This window comes from Aplidium turbinatum, chromosome 11 (genome assembly GCF_918807975.1).
Source record: "Aplidium turbinatum chromosome 11, kaAplTurb1.1, whole genome shotgun sequence".
NCBI lineage: Eukaryota > Metazoa > Chordata > Ascidiacea > Aplousobranchia > Polyclinidae > Aplidium > Aplidium turbinatum.
In genome coordinates this window covers 18268486-18286350 of record NC_137482.1, presented here as the reverse complement: position 1 = coordinate 18286350, position 17865 = coordinate 18268486, and the positions used below count along the sequence as shown (strand labels likewise).

The following is a 17865-nucleotide window of genomic DNA, read 5'->3' as shown; positions in this document are numbered from 1 at the left end:
CAACGCATTCTGCGATGGATACAGCATATAAAAACACAATCCATTGAGAAAAAAAAATGATTAAAAACTTTTGAAATTTCTTTACATGCCAAAGCCTGTGTCTCAAGTTACAAATAACAACCAATCGATTAATATCGATAATGCTGATACCTTATCGGGGTCAATCGCTTCGATAAGTCGTTCGAGATTTGGCATCCAGCTGGGTGCAAGATGACAGTTTTGGAAGAACACCCACTTGCCACGGTCCATCGCACTACGAATTAAAGCTTCTGCTCGTGGGCCCTGTGGTACATTTAACACTTAATCTATATCTCTTTTATTGTGGACATTGTGAAGTTGTGCAAACTTTTGGAGCATTGATTAAGGAGATGGCCAGATAGGATGTTGGTCAAGCTGTTTCATACCAAGATCGATAATCTGTTACTATCATGTTCTAAAGCATATTTGCAACAACCTGCATTAGTGAGCCAATCAAATCGATCTCAAGGCTATAGCATATAAACTCAGAATAACATCAGTGCCAACTTGTCAAACCCTAACCTTAAAAATGCAAAATGGGCTATGCATAAAGTATCACTTTACCTGGCCTTGTCCGAGAGAAATGGCTGACAACTTCTTTGAGAATCTCATCTCTTCCGCAAATTTATACAAATCCGCCGCAGGATCGGTTCCGGCGGAAAGGACGAAAATAAGCGGAGTTACCGGAGATGACTCTTTAAAAACAACAGCAAGATCACTGGATTGTGGTTCAATGAAGCGCTGGCCCATGTAGCGTGACACGTAATCTTGCATGGCATTGGTGACCTGAAAAACAACAATAAACAAATTGAAAAAAGGTTCTAAAAACACTGCGAGGCAAACTGGTATAAGTTTCATTGTCTTATCATGCCGCAAACACACTCTAATCTAATGATTCTCAATCTGTCTCCATGGATTCTTGAAGGTCTGAAAAGTATTGGATAGCACAATTTAAGCATTTAAGTTTCCAAAAAAAATACTCCAGATTACTCTTACCTTGATAATTCTTGCAAAAGAATCCGTAACTACAAAAATATTACAATCCACTGTTTTAATTAATTTATTTTTTGAACTTTTTTATCGTATTGCATGAAAATGGTTAAGAAAATTTAAAATGGTATAAAAACTTTTGACAAGTTTAAGTGGGGGATCATGAGCTTCCCACCTTGTCTGCTCTTAAGCAACGGAGGACAATGATCTTTTGGAAATCATCAAGATCCGTATTCCACGATCCAGGAAGAGGCTCACGATGAGGTTCAGTGGAATCAAAGATCTTCTTGAATCCCTCCAGGTGATTGCCAAAGTCACGAGCAAACTCAGAAAACTTGGGCTAAAATTAAGTACAATTAATATAATAAAAACAAACAAAGTAAAAATTATATCGATATTAAGATTTTGTTAGTTAATGCGATAACAAATTAATGCCACATCGAAATTCGTGTGAAAAAAGTATTATATAAATCAACCCCATTCTTTTGTGGTCTGATTTTCTTTTGTCGTATCCAGGCTTACACCTGGTAGATGTAAATTTAGACTGTGGGAGGGAAGACAGGGAAGCCAATTTTCGTGTTTACTTTCAAGTGAATCATTCAGTGTCTTTCAAAAAGACAGCCACAAGCTCCTGAGCGGTGTCAAACCAGTGCCTTTTCGAATGGCGAACCAGGGCTCTCACCACTCGGCAATGTAGACGACTGTCTATTGATGAATATTAAGTTTTGTGTGCGGGCAGACAAGTAAATTGATCGGGGCGTGATATCGTTAGTATATCGGAATGGTAATCTTCGCGTGTGCAGCTGACTAGCTGTATGCCTACTTCCTGCGTCTTTCAAAGACTCACGCTTTGGATGCTCCACAAACGAAAACTTCATCGATCACCTGACCAACTCACCAAAGCTGCCAGCATAAGCAAATCTCCCCAAGACCTATCTGAGATCCAAGAAGGAGATGGATTGGCAAGTTTCTCAGGAACAACAGTTCCTCCAGCAAGGAACCACCTCCATTCATCTAGGTCGATCTTTCCATCATTTGTTTGGATTCGAATCTTTAAAGCAAAATGAGAATGAAGTAGCGCCAACAAAACTGTGCTATTTTTGCCTATAACGTACAGGAGCAACTGGGCAGCGAAAAATTGCACATCAGCCTAAAAATCAAAGAAGCTCTCTCATTAAAAAAAGGAAAGCAGTTTTTCTATTAGCACATGTATTACTACAGACGTTGAATCAATTTAAACACAAACCGTCTTGCTGAGAGTCACTTACGCAAAGCAAGAAGGCAAACATGAGTTTGTGGCGTTCGAAGAGCGACCTGCAGACGTTGGAATACAAGCTGAAGGTGTTGTAGTCATTGATGTTCTTGATGCGTTTCTCCACGTTTTCTGTGGGATTGAAAACGAATTTTTAAAGCATTGTCAAAAAAGCAGCAATCGTCTGTTTAAAATAGAAATAAAGCTTGATTTTATGGTAATGTTTTTACTGCAAAGTCAAATGTAAAGGAAGTAATTTCATGAAGTGATAACGAGTACAGTCACGTTGTATAAATATAATCTTAGTCACCAAATCAATGATAAAATAATTAAATATCAGAGAGTGGTTTACTCAATGCGTGGAGCAAACCGAATCCCCTGTTTGTATGAAACTTCGAGTATTTAGTCTTAACCCAGACAGCAAATCAATCGTTTTTTTACATTGATTCAACGTTTCCACATTAAATCAATGTAAAAGACGATTGATTTGCTGTCTGGAAAGTTTGGCGACGACCCAGACTGTAAAAATCGTCATTTTGCTGTCTGGCAAGTAGCTACCTGCGCGTTCTGCATTGGCAATGCTGTTGAGAAAAATCCCAACGAACCATTCGAGCGAGTACTGGTACATGGGGTCGATGTTGGCCAGATCGGAGACGCAAAAGAAAAGGATTTGTGTTCGCACAGCCACAGGGATGTACTGGGATCTCGTCACATCAATGTCTTTCTCTGTTTGCTCAGCAATTACCACTTTAGCCTGACGGAAAAAAGCAATCGCACATTGAAATGTTATTTAAAAAGTAACATGTTTTCTAATTTTTGTATCATCAAAAAGTTTTAGTGTGTAAAAAATTCTTTATTCACAGTTTTTCAAAGTAGATTTAACATGCATGGAAAGTGTAATTCACCTTGATCTCAAGCGCTTTTAATTTTGATTGCTCCAGAACTTCGATCAGCTCAACATTATCGACGGGATTTCCTTCACTCGCGCTTAGCCGATACAGAATTTGATCCTCGATGTCTTTCAGTTCTTGCTTCATTTTGGCGTTGGTGACGATCAGTTGATTTTTCGCCTCCTCCAAATCGGGCCGTTCTTCCGCAACAGCTCGACCGAGAAGCTGATCTTCAAGGCCACTAAGCACATAAAGATATCACCTCTATAGAAGTTGGTTGTAAACATCTGAAGTTAGAACTTGTAGTATATTGGACTACCCAACACCCATCTTCTTTCGTTCAATCGCTATACACCACCTAACCTACATTTTCATTGCTAAGCAAGTTACAAAGGACGAGTTTCTACACACCATCCCATAAAAACTTAGGACTCAAGCTGATGACTCGCACAGGCTGCTTCCTCTGAGATAATAATTGGCTCGACAATAATAAGTGCGGGGCATACCTTGGCGCTAAAGTGAAGTTGACCACAGTAACTTTGACCGACACTTCGGGGGTGTAATGAGGATTGGGAAGCTTTGTAGTGATGTAGAGCTTGAAGTCGTCATGGTACGGGATGACGGCATCACCCAGTTTGATCACAGTTCCTCCTTGTTGCTTGAAAGTCTTTAAAATATTTGTTCGGATCAAAATTTTGATGATTTTTATTACAGAAACTAAAAACGTTATTCTGACTATTGCAGGTAGACGACTCAGGTCTTGTAATCCAAATCAATTTCACTCGGATCAGCAGCTCTTGATCTAAAGCTAAATAGAATTGAACTGGCACAAGTGAAAATTAATTAATTCGTATTGCTTTTAATGTAATAAGATCAAATTACATAAAGTTATTTGCGGCAAAGGACCTAATGGTTAGCGGGTTACCTTTCTATACTGGTGACCCAGGTTTCATCCTTCACGCAACAAAATTGTAAATTATTTTCGTTAAACTTTGCTAAAATGACAATAAACTGATCAGAGATTTTCCAATGATTACTACTAACTTGTTTCAAGAGGATCGGCTCAATCGCAGGATCCAGTTCTTCCAGAACGTTCTCCAGAAGCATCGGTTTCCCGAATCTCACAGCGTTTTCCAAACTTCTCAGAAAGTCTTTATCGGTCAATTTGATGACATCCAGACCGTTGTCCTTCTCCATGTTCTTGACCCATTTGTTAGCCTGAATCACAAAGTTGTGGAAAATATAAACTTATAAGCTAGTGATGCTTTTTTCGCCTCGACCTGTACCAATATTATAAAATCATAGTCATAAGTTCAGCTGGTATGCATGCAAAGAATGCACAAAATAGTTGAAAAAAATTAGATTTTTTTATTTCAAACTGAAGTCTTTTTAAAAGCAAGATTCATCCTTATTATCAAAGTTTAGTGCGCCTTTTTAAAATTACATGTCGAATGTATAAAAGAAAAAGAAAATAGGCATTGCACCAGCTTTATTGCGATGCACTGAGCATTTTTATCAGCCATAGCTGGAACCTATCTTTGCATTGTAAACGAAGCATGTCGTAAGGATGCACAGTAAAAGAAAAGATGTTTTACTGTTTATGCAATGAAACAAGTCAAATACCATACTTGTAACAAAACGGGTCTATCATACCTGGCCTTGAGGGTCGATAAAGAGGGGCCATCTTTGCGAGTACTGCACTATTACACCGTTCTCCACGCTCAGATTATCTCTCGGTAAACCGTAGATCTGCCAGTTTCTGATCTTGACCGGATCGCCAAGGGTAACCACCAGGGTGGGATGCTCAGTCCTCGGAACCTTGCAGTCGTCCAAGTGAGTCTTCCATTCACTGAGCATGGAAGTTCTGTACTCGCCCTGAATGAAAAAACGCATGTTGCAAAAAATAAGTAAGTTATCTGAGAAAAAATATCAGAAGATGATAGCAAATAACCTTCGTGATAATGAAAATTCCAAACCAACCTCACATCAGAAGTAACAAACCTTTAGAAGCAAGTGCATCAATGCATCTATCTTACTTATTCTTTCTTATTTCATATTAAAACAGGAAGGATCTTTTTGAACACTGTACAACATTTTGAGAATTCCGTGTTTTACAATACTGGTTTAATGCATTGATATTGATTACCCTTACTTTCCACATTCCGCAATACCAATTACAGGGATATCTAGAGAAGGGAATATGAAGGCTTGCAGCGATTGCCTTATTCTCATGACACTACCAGGGCGGTAGTTTGTAGTGTGATACAGTTAGTAACGTTTGGGCAGGCTCCGTTTGGGCAGGCTTATAGCAACTGGGCAGCTCCGATCGTAGCGGTGTCGAAAGCAAATGGAAGTATACGAATTTGCGGCGATTTCAAGGGACTGAACCAGCAAATACAAGTGGATCAACATCCGTTGCCGACGTTGGACACGTTGCTGGAATCGCTGGGAAAAGGTCAGTACTTTTCTAAAATTGACTTGTCGGATGCTTACTTGCAATTAGAGCTTGATGACGAAGCAAAAAAACTTTGTGTCATAAACACACCTTTTGGTCTTTTCCAATACAATCGTATGTGTTTCGGTGTGGCGTCAAGCCCAGCCCAATTTCAACGTTGCATGGATAAAATGATTTCGGGAATCCCTGGTGTAGCAGCATATCTAGATGATATCTTAATTACGGGACCGACAGAAAAAGATCATTGGAATAACTTAGAGAAGCTTATGGATCATTTAAGCGAGTATGGGTTTTGTGTTAAAGTACAAAACTGTGAATTTTTCAAGGATTCGGTTGAATATCTTGGTCATGTAATCGACAAAGACGGCAAGCGACCGTCGAGCACATCAGTCGAAGCAATAAAACAATTACCCCAGCCGCAAAACCTCCAAGAACTTCAAGCTTTTTTAGGGAAAATTAACTATTATGGTCGTTTTATAGCAGATCTTCCAGACAAGGCAAAACCTTTAAATTCCTTGTTGAAGAAAGGAGCAGTGTTCAGGTGGACACAACATTGCAAACTCGCTTTTCAACAACTGAAGGAGGACGTGATCAATGCAACCACGCTAAGTCACTACGATGAGAGCAAACCACTCATACTAGCCACCGATGCATCCCAGTACGGAATAGGAGCAGTTTTGATGCAGAAGCACGATGGTGTGGAACGTCCACTCGCCCATGCATCGAAAACTTTGAGTGAAACGCAGAAGAGGTACTCACAAATTGAACGAGAAGCGCTCTCTATCATCTATGGAGTAACGAAGTTTCACCAATACCTGTACGGTAGGAAGTTTACTTTAATTACGGATCATAAGCCACTAGTTTCGATTTTCTCACCAAAAAAGAATCTACCAGTCCTAACAGCTCAGCGTCTTCAACGATGGGCTATTACCTTAATGGCATATCAATATGATATTCAGTACAAACCAACTAATCTACATGGTAATGCAGATGGACTGTCTAGATTGCCTATGGGGTTAGACAAAACGTTTGACGAAAACGAGGAGAGAGAGAATGCAGAGGTTTCTCATTCTGTAGAGGAAACCATGGACGGTTTACCCTTAACTTCGAACGAGCTTAAAACAAAAACGCTTCACGATCCGGTCTTAAAATTAGTTCTGTCGTATATCCAGGACGGTTGGCCTAGAAGATTACCTGACAATGATAAGCTGCGCTGCTATGCTTCGTATAAAGACTCGATGTGGGTAGAAAACGATGTAATACTTTTACAACGTGACGGTTTACCACGAGCAGTAATTCCGAAATGTTTGCAGGCACAAGTTTTAAAACTCTTGCATGAAGGTCACTGGGGAATCACCCGAACGAAGCAGATGGCACGCAGATATGTATGGTGGCCGGAGTTGAACAAAAGCATCGAAGAGATGGTGAAGTCGTGCGGACCTTGCAGGCTTGTCGCAAAAGCTCCGGACAAAGAGTACCAAGCATGGCCGAAAACTACAAAGCCGTGGCAGCGGATTCATCTCGACTATGCTGGACCTTTCTTAGGAAAGATGTGGCTGATTTGCGTTGATGCACACTCGAAATATCCTTATGCTTCTATGCAGAACATCGGACAGGCAACTTCTAAAGCAACGATCAGCGCACTTCAACAAATCTTTGCAATAGAAGGCTCTCCGGACACGATTGTCTCGGACAACGGAAGCCAGTTTACGTCCGGAGAGTTCAAGTCATTTTGCATCAAGTTAGGAATACATCACATCACCTCGCCAGTGTTCCATCCTGCATCAAATGGCGAAGCGGAACGCTTCGTCCAAACCTTTAAAAGGGCGATGGAAAAAAACTATAAGAGAGAAGTGAGCAAGCAAAATGCTCATCTCTTAGTAGTCACAACGTACAGAAGCACACCTCACCCATGCCTCGACTGGAAGACTCCAGCCGAAGTTCTTCATGGGCGCCAGCCGAAAACGCTATTGTCCTTGTTCTCGCCAAAGGACAAAAGTAATTCAAAACAAGAACCTGCATCTCATAAGCGAAGCTATGAAGAAGGTTCATTAGTTTATGCTCGAAACTATGCATCTGGTTCGAAGTGGCTACCAGGTACTGTAATTAAAAGACGGGGACGTGTCCTGTACAACGTACGAACGGAACGAGGTGTTTGGAAGAGACACATCAATCAACTTCAACCTAGGTTTGACAACGTTCATACTGAAAGAAAAAGTGACTTTTCTGATTCAAGTAAAGTTAAGGTTGCACCAATTCCAAAGAAAGATTCCGAACCGACCGATACCAATGAACACTCTGGGCATAGTAAAGCTGTCCCACAAAGACGCTATCCAGTTCGAAACAGACGCAGACCTGATTTTTATCAGGCTTAGTCAATACGTTTGTTAGTCGTATGTGCTTCTGACCCTAATTGTAATACGACCTTATTGCAGTGATCTGTCAGAAGCACTATATATATATTGTGTATGTTAAGTCGTGAATACTTGGTTAGTATCACCCTCCCTTAGCTGTAATGTTTTATTTCTACTGCTAAGTGTTTATTTATAAGGGAGGAGTGATACAGTTAGTAACGTTTATTTTGCGTTATGGTTATTGCCTAGTGCATTGCACCGGGTCACGTGCACTTGATTACGTCGTGCCGCCCTGTGGCTGTGAGTAGTTGGTAATTACGGCAGCTGGACTTCTTGGTAGCTACACAATGATTTGTCCTTAGTTTATTTCTAGCTCTACTCGTGTTGAGACCTCTTTTCAATTCCTTTACGTTTACCTACAAGCGTAACATAGTGCTTTAAACATGTGGTTCGTTTTAAAATCGTAGAAAGTTTTGTAGTGCAGCTAGTACAATGAGCTACAGAAGACAGTTAGCAAATATTACGTAGAGCATATTTAAAGAATACTTGTTTGGAAAGACAGTTGAAAAGTTACCAGTAGGCCTAACCTGTTTTTTTTAAACAAAGCCTTTGCAGTAGGCTAGATATAAAGCAAGTATATGGGTAGTTGAATTAACAAGCAACTATGAGCATGCTGTGAATATCCAGGCCTGATGCTAATAGCGCAATGCAAGTTATCATAACAGGATTTATTAAACTACTATCGGTACCAATTGTCATTTTACGATAAACACAAATTATTTACGATAAACAAAAGCCCTTCTATTGTCAGACGTTATAAAAGCCTTCGTATCCTCTTCTTTAGATATCCCTGTATACCAATTATAACTGAATTAAACTGAAAATAAAACTAAATACACATTACAGCAATTTAACGTTAACCAGTGTATTATTAATGCAGCTGCAATTAAACTTGCCGTGAACGCTCCAAGATAAGCAACAAATCCCGCTGAAACCATGACGTCACCGACAATGTTGTCGATCATGTGATTCAACGACGTCACAGTGTCATGCCAACGGATCTTTTCGTCAGCTAGGCCGTTAATCAGTTTATCGGCCCGTACCAGTCTCTCTTCACACAACCTGCACTTGTTCTCCAATTCTTCTTTCTTATTGACACCTGGTGGAATGGAAATAATTCATTGCTTTGTGTGAAGCGAGCCTTGCCGGGCACATAAGATGAAGACTAGTTTATTTTTAAGGTTTTGATTTTATCAGTCATAAAATAAAATGTAATAAATACTATTTCAGCGTCTTTAAGTAAAACTTAGCTTTTTAACAATAGAATGCTTAATGCTTGTCCATGGATAGAAAAAAAATAGGAAATTTTAACTCCGAGGCTTTGAATCGCTGACCCAGGCAAGATGACCGAAGTGGAAAATTGAATCTTTTGGTATATTATTATTGCTTTTTGAGATATCATAACATATCTTGATCCACATACTTAATGAGACTTAAAGATCAACTCACACTGAGTGTATTTCTCTTGCAATGTGGCAATTCCTTGTTCCACTTCGTCCAGTTTACCTTTCGCCTCATCCAATATCGCCTGCGTGCTAGCAAGTTCAGACCGGGCTTGGGCGAGAGCTGCGCGCTTAGGAGCGACACCCTTGGCCACATAGTGGTATCTGTAGTGATGTTGTTTGAATGCATTGAAACGTCCAGGATAAGTAACTTCATAGAAATGAATGTAAGCATTTGACTCAGTCTTCAATACTTCGAGAAGTTTTTGTTGTGAGATGACTGGTAATCGGTATGGCAGACATACTTGGACACTAGTGATGACGCAGACACTAATGATGCTCTGCAGTTAGAGCGAAATGCATATGCCAATAGGGCACTGCTGATTTTCCATGTATTTTTGTAATAAAGAATGATCTCGTGTATCATAAACCCAGAAAGTACATTTCAATTACTTGGCCATTTAACCGCCTTGTGGATATGGAAGTGTATAATTTACAGTACTAAACATTTCTTCTTCGAAATTAAACTAAAAAGAAATAGGTTTTTCACGAACACTATTTTAGTTCTCAATTTCTGCATGTCCAATAGCCTGTATAAGTCATGTACATCTGCAGGCACATACACGTAGGTTAAACAAGAAATAATATTAATACTACAAAAAGTGCTCAATGCTAAGCAAAAAGCCAAGCAGAGCGAATTAAATCAAATATAGTTATTACTATCTAAACCCTTGACAGCCTATTTCACCTAAAAGAAGGATCATCAGAAGGTCCTTATTCAAATAGAAGTAGGTTACGTATGTAGTTACGTAGGTTACGTATGTGGAAAGCAATAAAACTTGCGACAACAAGTAAAATGATTTCTGAAAGTCAGTCATACAACCCAGTAAGTTATTCGTTTAATCGATAAAATGAACAAAGTGCAATAAAATTATGCGTATTTGAAAAATACTTGGCATGCAGTACACGCACTTGTGCATCGCTCTGACCCATTGGCAGATGGAAGTACAAGCCTTTGACACTTTAGCAATAGCAGCTGGCATGAAGTCATCGTTGTCAATGTAGGGTTGGATCTTTGTGATGGCCGAGTCGGATATGTTGTCCTTGTCGTACTTAAAGAGGGATTCCAGAAACTAAAAATGGACAGAAGATGGTGCTATCACACGTTGAAGTCAGCTCTTTCAAGTTTTCCTGAGGGATTTTTGAGACATGTTTTTTTGGATCTAGCTCCGTGTTTCAAGATTAAGTGGTTTGTTGGAACACAATTGTCAACGGTTAAGCATAAACATTTATAATTGCTATTCAAATACAATAACATACTTTTCCGGGATCTTGGAGAAGAGCTTTTCCAGGCTCCCAGTAATCATCTACTTTCGTTCCCAACTTCTCTCCAGCAACCTTCTTTGGTTTGACTCCCTGCATGATGCAGACTGCTTCCATTACCATCCGCACACCGGCGGGAGGACGCATCATTGCTCGCACCTGGAGGAGCAAAAATCTTCGAAAAAGCGGTAGAAGAGAACTCTCAACCATAAAAAGACGAAATAATGTTGGTTTTGCATTCTCTTATTATTTAACTAAACAAGAAATTACAAATTATCATTTTGCAATTTTTTGTATGTCATAACAAAAATAAGCTCATTCAAACTCAGGAAGACATACCTCTGTGACATCGTTTTTGTTCAGCGATTTCAAGCTTGCAAGAGCGGCTTCTAGCGCGGGCAATGCCTCATCGAGGTCGCGCTGAGCATCGGCGGCAATTGCGCCCGCCTTTTCTGCCTGGTCTGTGGCTTCTGCTTCCTGCTTCTGAACCACAACTTGAGTATCTTTTGCTACAATGGTATCTTTAGAGATCTGCTCCATGGTAGCGACTGTTTCAATTGTCGCCTCTTCGAGAAGAGGACTCATTGTCTCCAACTCCTCTTGCATCTTTGAAACGTCATCCGCTGTTTTCAGAAGCTGTCCACAAAACATATGTTTAATGTCTTGGAAAAAACGTTACCTTTAAAACTGAATGGAGAAGAAAATAAACTATCAAATTAAGTTGAAAAAAGTTGGTCCATTCCGAAGAATCGATTTAAATTAACAAACCAATGTCATAACTCATAACAAGTAAATAAAATCATCCAGGTTCGGATACTTGTATAATTGAAACTTGTCATCTGAACATCACTCATTTTATTGAGGCTGCTTGTTATGTTTAATCGCTCAGTTGCATCCTAAATGAAGGATTTTTCAGTAACTTTTCTTTTTCATTTTCAAAAAGATCATGAAATCAGAACAGAGGTTAAACGACATCAGCGTCTCCTTCATCACTTGAACTAATGTTAGTTGGTTTCCACCCACGTTCTAACGTCGAAGGTAATTTGGTTGTTATTTTCATTTCTAAAATCATCAACACATAAAGAAACAGTGTAAAAGACTTGAACATTTCTTCACCTTGTCCAAACCAATCTTCATCCTGTTTCGGTTTGTGGTCAGTTCGTTGATTTTGATGCCAATCAACTTGCTGAAAATGCCCAACAGTTCCAAATATGACGTCGGGGTGACGTAGTTATGACGCGACAGCTCGGACAAGAAGCGAACGGATTGAGAGGCGACGGATTGATGAATGGTGACGCACATAGTGATCATACCTACAATGACAATTATGAAGTCACAAAACCATTTAATATGCTAAATTTATCTGCAAAATATTTCATAAATTTCTCTTCCACTTTTTTGGATCTCAATTTATTGTTTTTCTTTTGGTTGCAAATTTTTTTTTTTCAACCAAAATAGTTTATTAAGTAGCCCATTTTTGATCCATCAGGAAAATGGCCTTACTAAAAATGACATTTCAAATGATCCTACATTTGTGCTGAAAATCTTTTTTACTGTAGTTAATAGCCTACTCATTTTAAACAAGATCAATCTATAATCGACTTAAAATTCACAATATGTATGTGATATTTATTTTAAATATTTGTGTTTTACATGACGTATGTCGAGAGATGTGTGAAGAGCAGCGGACAACTGGTTCGGCCGTCTTGGACGTCAGCACCGTGCTGACCGCGTAATGTTTCCAGAAATTTTCCATTCAGACACGTTTTAAACCTTTCAAGGTTTTGCCACCTTTTCCGGTTCATTAACGTGCTGGTAGGTCTATAATCTATATTGATTTTTGTAGTTAGTATCTGTTTCGTCCCGGACGCGTTAACAACAAAAAATAAAATGATTGATTGATTGAATGTTGATTGTATTTACAGTTGATTGTAGAGAAGGTTAGAGAGAAGATGATTTGAAAACCTAATAAGCCAGATAGAAAAGTTGCCATTTTAGCATTGATTCAACGTCGCCAGATTTAAAAATGATGTAAAAAAAACAAGGGTTTACAAAAATGATGCAAAAACTAATCGCAAAATTTTTCTGGTATAGCACAGACTTATGTGTTGGTTAATGGCTAATGTTTTGTTGCAATACAAAACAAAAAAATCAGATATATCATTATTGTGCAAGCATGTTCTCTACCATTGAGGAGTTCCTCGTTTGAAGTGTCGATGTCGGTGATTTCCCCGAGGAAGCTCTTGGCCACGCTCTGTAGCGCCTCATCCGGCCACTCGCTGAACCAATCGATGGTGCAGCACGTGATCAAGGATGGAAACATTCGAAGCCGAGCACGGAATATCTCTCCGATAGGACTGAAAATGATTGACAGGAGATGATTTGTCACACAACTTTGAGATGCCACTGAGTGTCATTATTAACATGGCAAGAAGTAAAAACTTTAGAAAAAACAGTATCAATTCTTCAAAGTGAAGAATTGTTGTCAAAGAACGTTAGTATGCTGAAAGCAAACGGTACCCACTGCAATTTGTAATGACGTTTGTAACACGTCATCGAAGGTTTGCAAATCTACATCCCTAGATCATCAACAGCAAAATGTTACATTTTTTTGCATTACGAAATTATGTTTTTTTAACGGTTACACAAATAGCATAAGAATCGATCAACCTACCTCATGCACACAATAGTGTGAAGGTTCGCCCGCACCCTCTTAGTGAAAGCGTTGAACATGTTGGACTTGGTTGGAGGAAGTCCTTGATCCAAAACCACCGGCTTCATCGCGCTGAAGATGTTGTCTTGATCTTCCAGGGCGTATATGTTCGGTACATCACCAGAGTTTAGGATGTTGTTTAAGTCCTGATGGGAAAAACGCGAATTAAGAGAGTCGCTTTTTCAATTTCTAAAACAAGGCAATTATCCAGATATATCATTACAGCAATAGCCAAGATCGCTTAAAGTCCACAACTTTATGTGCTTTATATGCATTGCAAAGTTTGTAAAGAAGCATTAAAGTTTTTGTGAAACTAAGAGTAGAGCTAAAACGAATGTAAAGAGTTCAAAACCTCTAAAAACGATTCGCTCTTGATTTGAGTGTCGCTGAAGAGGAACGAGATTGGTTGATTTTGTAGGCCCGCCTTCAACATACACTTCTTAATATCTTCCCGCCATTCTGGCATTCCATAGTTCTTTGCCAGCTCAATTTGAAACAACTCGTAGTCAGCTCTGGAAATCATTTTACGATTAATATATCGTGTTCTATTTGAATAAGCTGAAAATGTTATTATTAAAGCGAAATCAACTTTTTAATAAAAGCAAATAAAAGCGTGATTATTAATATTATTAATAAATTAGCAGTATACTACCGCCAACGTAGAAGCACGTTTGGTCATTTACATTTCGTATCCAAGTATCAGACTGGTGGTGAACGGCTATACTTTAAATGGGCGGGCAATCAAGAACGCAAATCACAGACAACCAATAGATTGTCTTGTCAATACACGCCGCGCGATTTAGCTCGGGATCAAACCAATAGGCTTTTAAAGCAAATAAACGTTTTAATTATTTGGCCAGGCAGACAACAACACAGAAATCAACAAATAAAAATCTAAATGTTAGAATGCATACTGCATAAGCATTGGTTAAGGAAAACAGAAATAAAACAACTTTTGATATAAATATGATGCAAGTTGGGTCATAAATAAGCAATAAGATCATATGAGCAAAATGATCAGCAAGATAAGACTCTATAATCAAGACGGAACATAATATAAGCAATAAAGATAATTTTAAATTTGTTGGTTAAGTTCACCTGAAATCGGTTGCTAAGTATTGCTCGCTGTTTAAACATCAAATCAGTTTAAAGTATGAAGTATCTGTCCGATTCATATTATAAAGCGACAAAAGATTTTGAAAGTCAGTGGCATTGCGGACCTGTAGTTGAAAATTTTTTTCCTAATTTACAAGTCCATGCACAACTAACATGTGAGTGGCGAGTCTTGAGAGACTCTGTCTGCCGCTTCCTCCTACTCCCAGCAGAAGAGCGTTGCCGAGGGGCTGTCTGATGATCCTCGAGATGCGGCAGACGTGCTGCACAGCATCCAGGAAGAGCACGAGCTTCATTTGAGCCGTGTTGACTTGATTGTAATCCTCCAGAAAATCTTCCATGATGGTTACCATCTGAAGAGGTAAGAATTTTGATGAAAGAAAATACTTTTGCGTAAATATGATATATTTTAACGCTATTTAATGATAAAATGCGTTGAGTACACTCGTTACGTGTGAGCTTAGTAGATTTTAATGTCGCATCACTGCGGCATCAGTTCAATCTATTATTTATATTGTAACGACCTAGTATTTTCCTGCAAACGTTCTTGCCAGCACCTGTACAGTCTTCTGTGTGTATATTTCATATTCACTTTCGTGTAGACTATATGTGGAGAAAAAATCATTTCACAACTTTTATTCCTGATAACAAACTATTCAAGAGAGAAACAAGAGCTGTCTTAAACTATTTGCATACGACTGTTGTAGACACCGATCTTCAAGCTTACTTGTGCGTGGTTTTCCACGTATTTGTAGAGCTTGACGTCAGAGTTTGGATTCATAAAATCTCCGAAGAGGACAGGGCGAACAGGTAGCACATCGTCCACTGCAAGCTATAGGTGATAGACAAGTTGTGATAAGAAATGAAATTAGGGAGAGTATCATGCTAATAACTAAACAATTGCATTAACTGCAAAATTGGTACGGTTGATATGATAACGAATTCAGGTGTCCACTTTTTTATTTAAAAGTTAAGAGTTATCCAGTTTAATAAAATGACAGTTTGCCAAACGGTTTACCTCAGCCGACCCGTACAAACATCATGAATAACTTTATTAACCTGAAACACATCTTTAATTTTATCTTCTAATTGAGCAGAAAACCAATTCCTATCTTCCGAGCTGACAAGTCGATCCTGGAAGACACGACAGCTCTCGTGGAACCACAACCTCAGCAGCATCTCCTTCGACTGAACACAATCATAGTTGGTTGTTATTGGTCTGCCTGCACTGTCTAAGTACCAAAGGATCGGTCAACAGTCTCAATATTTTAATAGAAATCGATTTCATGAGTTATTTTATTGGTTGTTATTATTAGAATATTGCTGTCTTCTTGTTAGGTTTTCACTAAAATGTGCGTTTGAACGACGTTTGTGGCGCCATTGGACTTCTATTCTGGTGACTTTTTTACAATACAATGTAAAGTATTTAGTTCACACCTTTATGCAACAGAATCGGAATAAGTGGGATTAAAATTGGAGGGAAGCTGCTCAAATCTTGGAAGCAAAAAGCCACACCTACGACACGATATGTCGTGCGGAATACCAACCGACCCAGTCAAAAAATTCCATCACTTTTACATCGATCAACCGTTGACGTTGAAAACGTCTGCACACGTTAAATCAATGCAAAAACAACAAATTCTTGCTGAGTGGGGAAGCACTAATCCTAAACCATTAAATTTGATTTTTATACATTTGTTCAACGCCTGAGACGCCAACTCAACGAAGACTGTTTTGTTAACTTGGATGGTTTCAATCTGGGACTCCACCGACTATGAGGAGGTTCATGCATGTCAGTGGCATCATCAAGTTATCCAAATCGATCAAAGAATGGTGAATTAAATTATGGTTTGGGATTAGCAAATAAGACTAAATGTTGAGATCAATTATATCAGCACTTAATTCTAAAATGTACAACGTCTGGAGCAACAGTCAGTCAACAATCTGGCGTACGGTACTTAGACAATGAATAGATAAGTTTTGCAACGTATTTATCTTGTTTACAACATTTCTCGTAAAATTATTATTATTGAACAGCTTTCGTTGGGTTAAAAGTCTCAGAACAATCCCAACTCTCGTGATAACTGCCGTTTAGAATAACTAAACTTTCGTGGATAAAGCCATTTATCCACGAAATCCTACATCGATTTCTGGCTGAAATTAAACATTGTTGGTTTAAAGTGAATAAGATTCAGTCAAAATGCCAATGATAGAGAGAAGTGGGGGAGTCGCTACAGACAACTGGTGGACCCTGATGTTTTGGGGTGAAGACCAGGATTTTTGAAGCAAAATGAAGAGAGGAGAGAGAAGGTTTAGTCATAAGCTAATTTTTTTTCCGTAAAAGGTCAAGAAACTCTATTAAATCTCTTATAAGAATAAAGAGGGAACATTCCTTCCGTTTAAATTATTGAATATTAAGCAGTTTTACAACTTACCTCAACTTTCCCAATTTCTACCATCAACATTCCCTGGAAAACTTTCGAAAGATCACGCAGGTTGAAAGTGTAGTGAGACTTGGCCGGTGTGGGCAGAAGTTGGGTGGTGATTGAGTCGTAAATATCGATGGTGGAACTGACAATGGGCGAACACAACGATCGAAGCTCGTCTGCTGCGGGCGCTAGAAACGCAAGTTGAAAAAAATGCTTGTAAGGATAAATATGAATGAAAATGGTGTTCTCGTTTTACTAAGGTCATGCTGTGAGGCATTAAATAAATCCGGCTACATTGCAAAATTTTCTTTGCTGTACCTAAATCACTTTGTAGATATGCTAAAACTAAAATAAGCAACTACTTAACATGCACTAATGTAGGTTGCCAGACTGTTATGCTCACTGCTATAGTCTCAAGATTCTAATATTCTTTCTATCTAACATTTTAAGCATTAACGTAATCTAACACAGAGTCTATTACTACATGCACCTGGAACTCCTCTGGCGTTTAAAGATATTCATTTACAGGAGTTATAAATATCCGGGAATATAAAAAGAACGCTGAAAGTTAGTAGCCTTTTTCCAAAATTACTATAAAACTTAATTTAAGTTACTTTAGAATTAGATAAACTCGTACCATAATGACCTACATACACATGCTACATGTAAAGATATAAAGTACATTTAGGATTTAGCCAACAGTTAACAGTTAAAATTACATCCGCCTCCAGTTTTTATTATAGGATTATAGGCTAGCACAGGGGTCGGCAGTCTTTATCGCAGTACGGACCGGTTTAAGGCAGGCATTATTTTGCGACCGGCCACC

At 38.8% G+C, this 17865-nt stretch overlaps 1 protein-coding gene across 1 annotated transcript in view; it reads right to left on the bottom strand.

The window, feature by feature from the left end:
* LOC145780285 (dynein axonemal heavy chain 1-like) overlaps nt 1–17865 on the bottom strand; it is a 76435-nt gene that overhangs the window by 7238 nt on the left and 51332 nt on the right. Inside the window, exons 49-71 of the mRNA XM_082591988.1 lie at nt 17046–17227; nt 15670–15798; nt 15338–15442; nt 14767–14963; nt 13850–14009; nt 13459–13643; nt 12972–13141; nt 11901–12097; nt 11124–11420; nt 10782–10943; nt 10434–10594; nt 9469–9626; nt 8916–9118; nt 4804–5025; nt 4195–4368; nt 3657–3817; nt 3166–3391; nt 2819–3014; nt 2277–2392; nt 1907–2059; nt 1184–1348; nt 583–804; nt 151–282 (exon numbers count right to left, since the gene is read on the bottom strand). Coding sequence (XP_082448114.1) covers nt 151–282; nt 583–804; nt 1184–1348; nt 1907–2059; nt 2277–2392; nt 2819–3014; nt 3166–3391; nt 3657–3817; nt 4195–4368; nt 4804–5025; nt 8916–9118; nt 9469–9626; nt 10434–10594; nt 10782–10943; nt 11124–11420; nt 11901–12097; nt 12972–13141; nt 13459–13643; nt 13850–14009; nt 14767–14963; nt 15338–15442; nt 15670–15798; nt 17046–17227 — 4073 coding nt within the window. The remainder of the gene's footprint in view (nt 1–150; nt 283–582; nt 805–1183; nt 1349–1906; nt 2060–2276; nt 2393–2818; nt 3015–3165; nt 3392–3656; nt 3818–4194; nt 4369–4803; nt 5026–8915; nt 9119–9468; nt 9627–10433; nt 10595–10781; nt 10944–11123; nt 11421–11900; nt 12098–12971; nt 13142–13458; nt 13644–13849; nt 14010–14766; nt 14964–15337; nt 15443–15669; nt 15799–17045; nt 17228–17865) is intronic.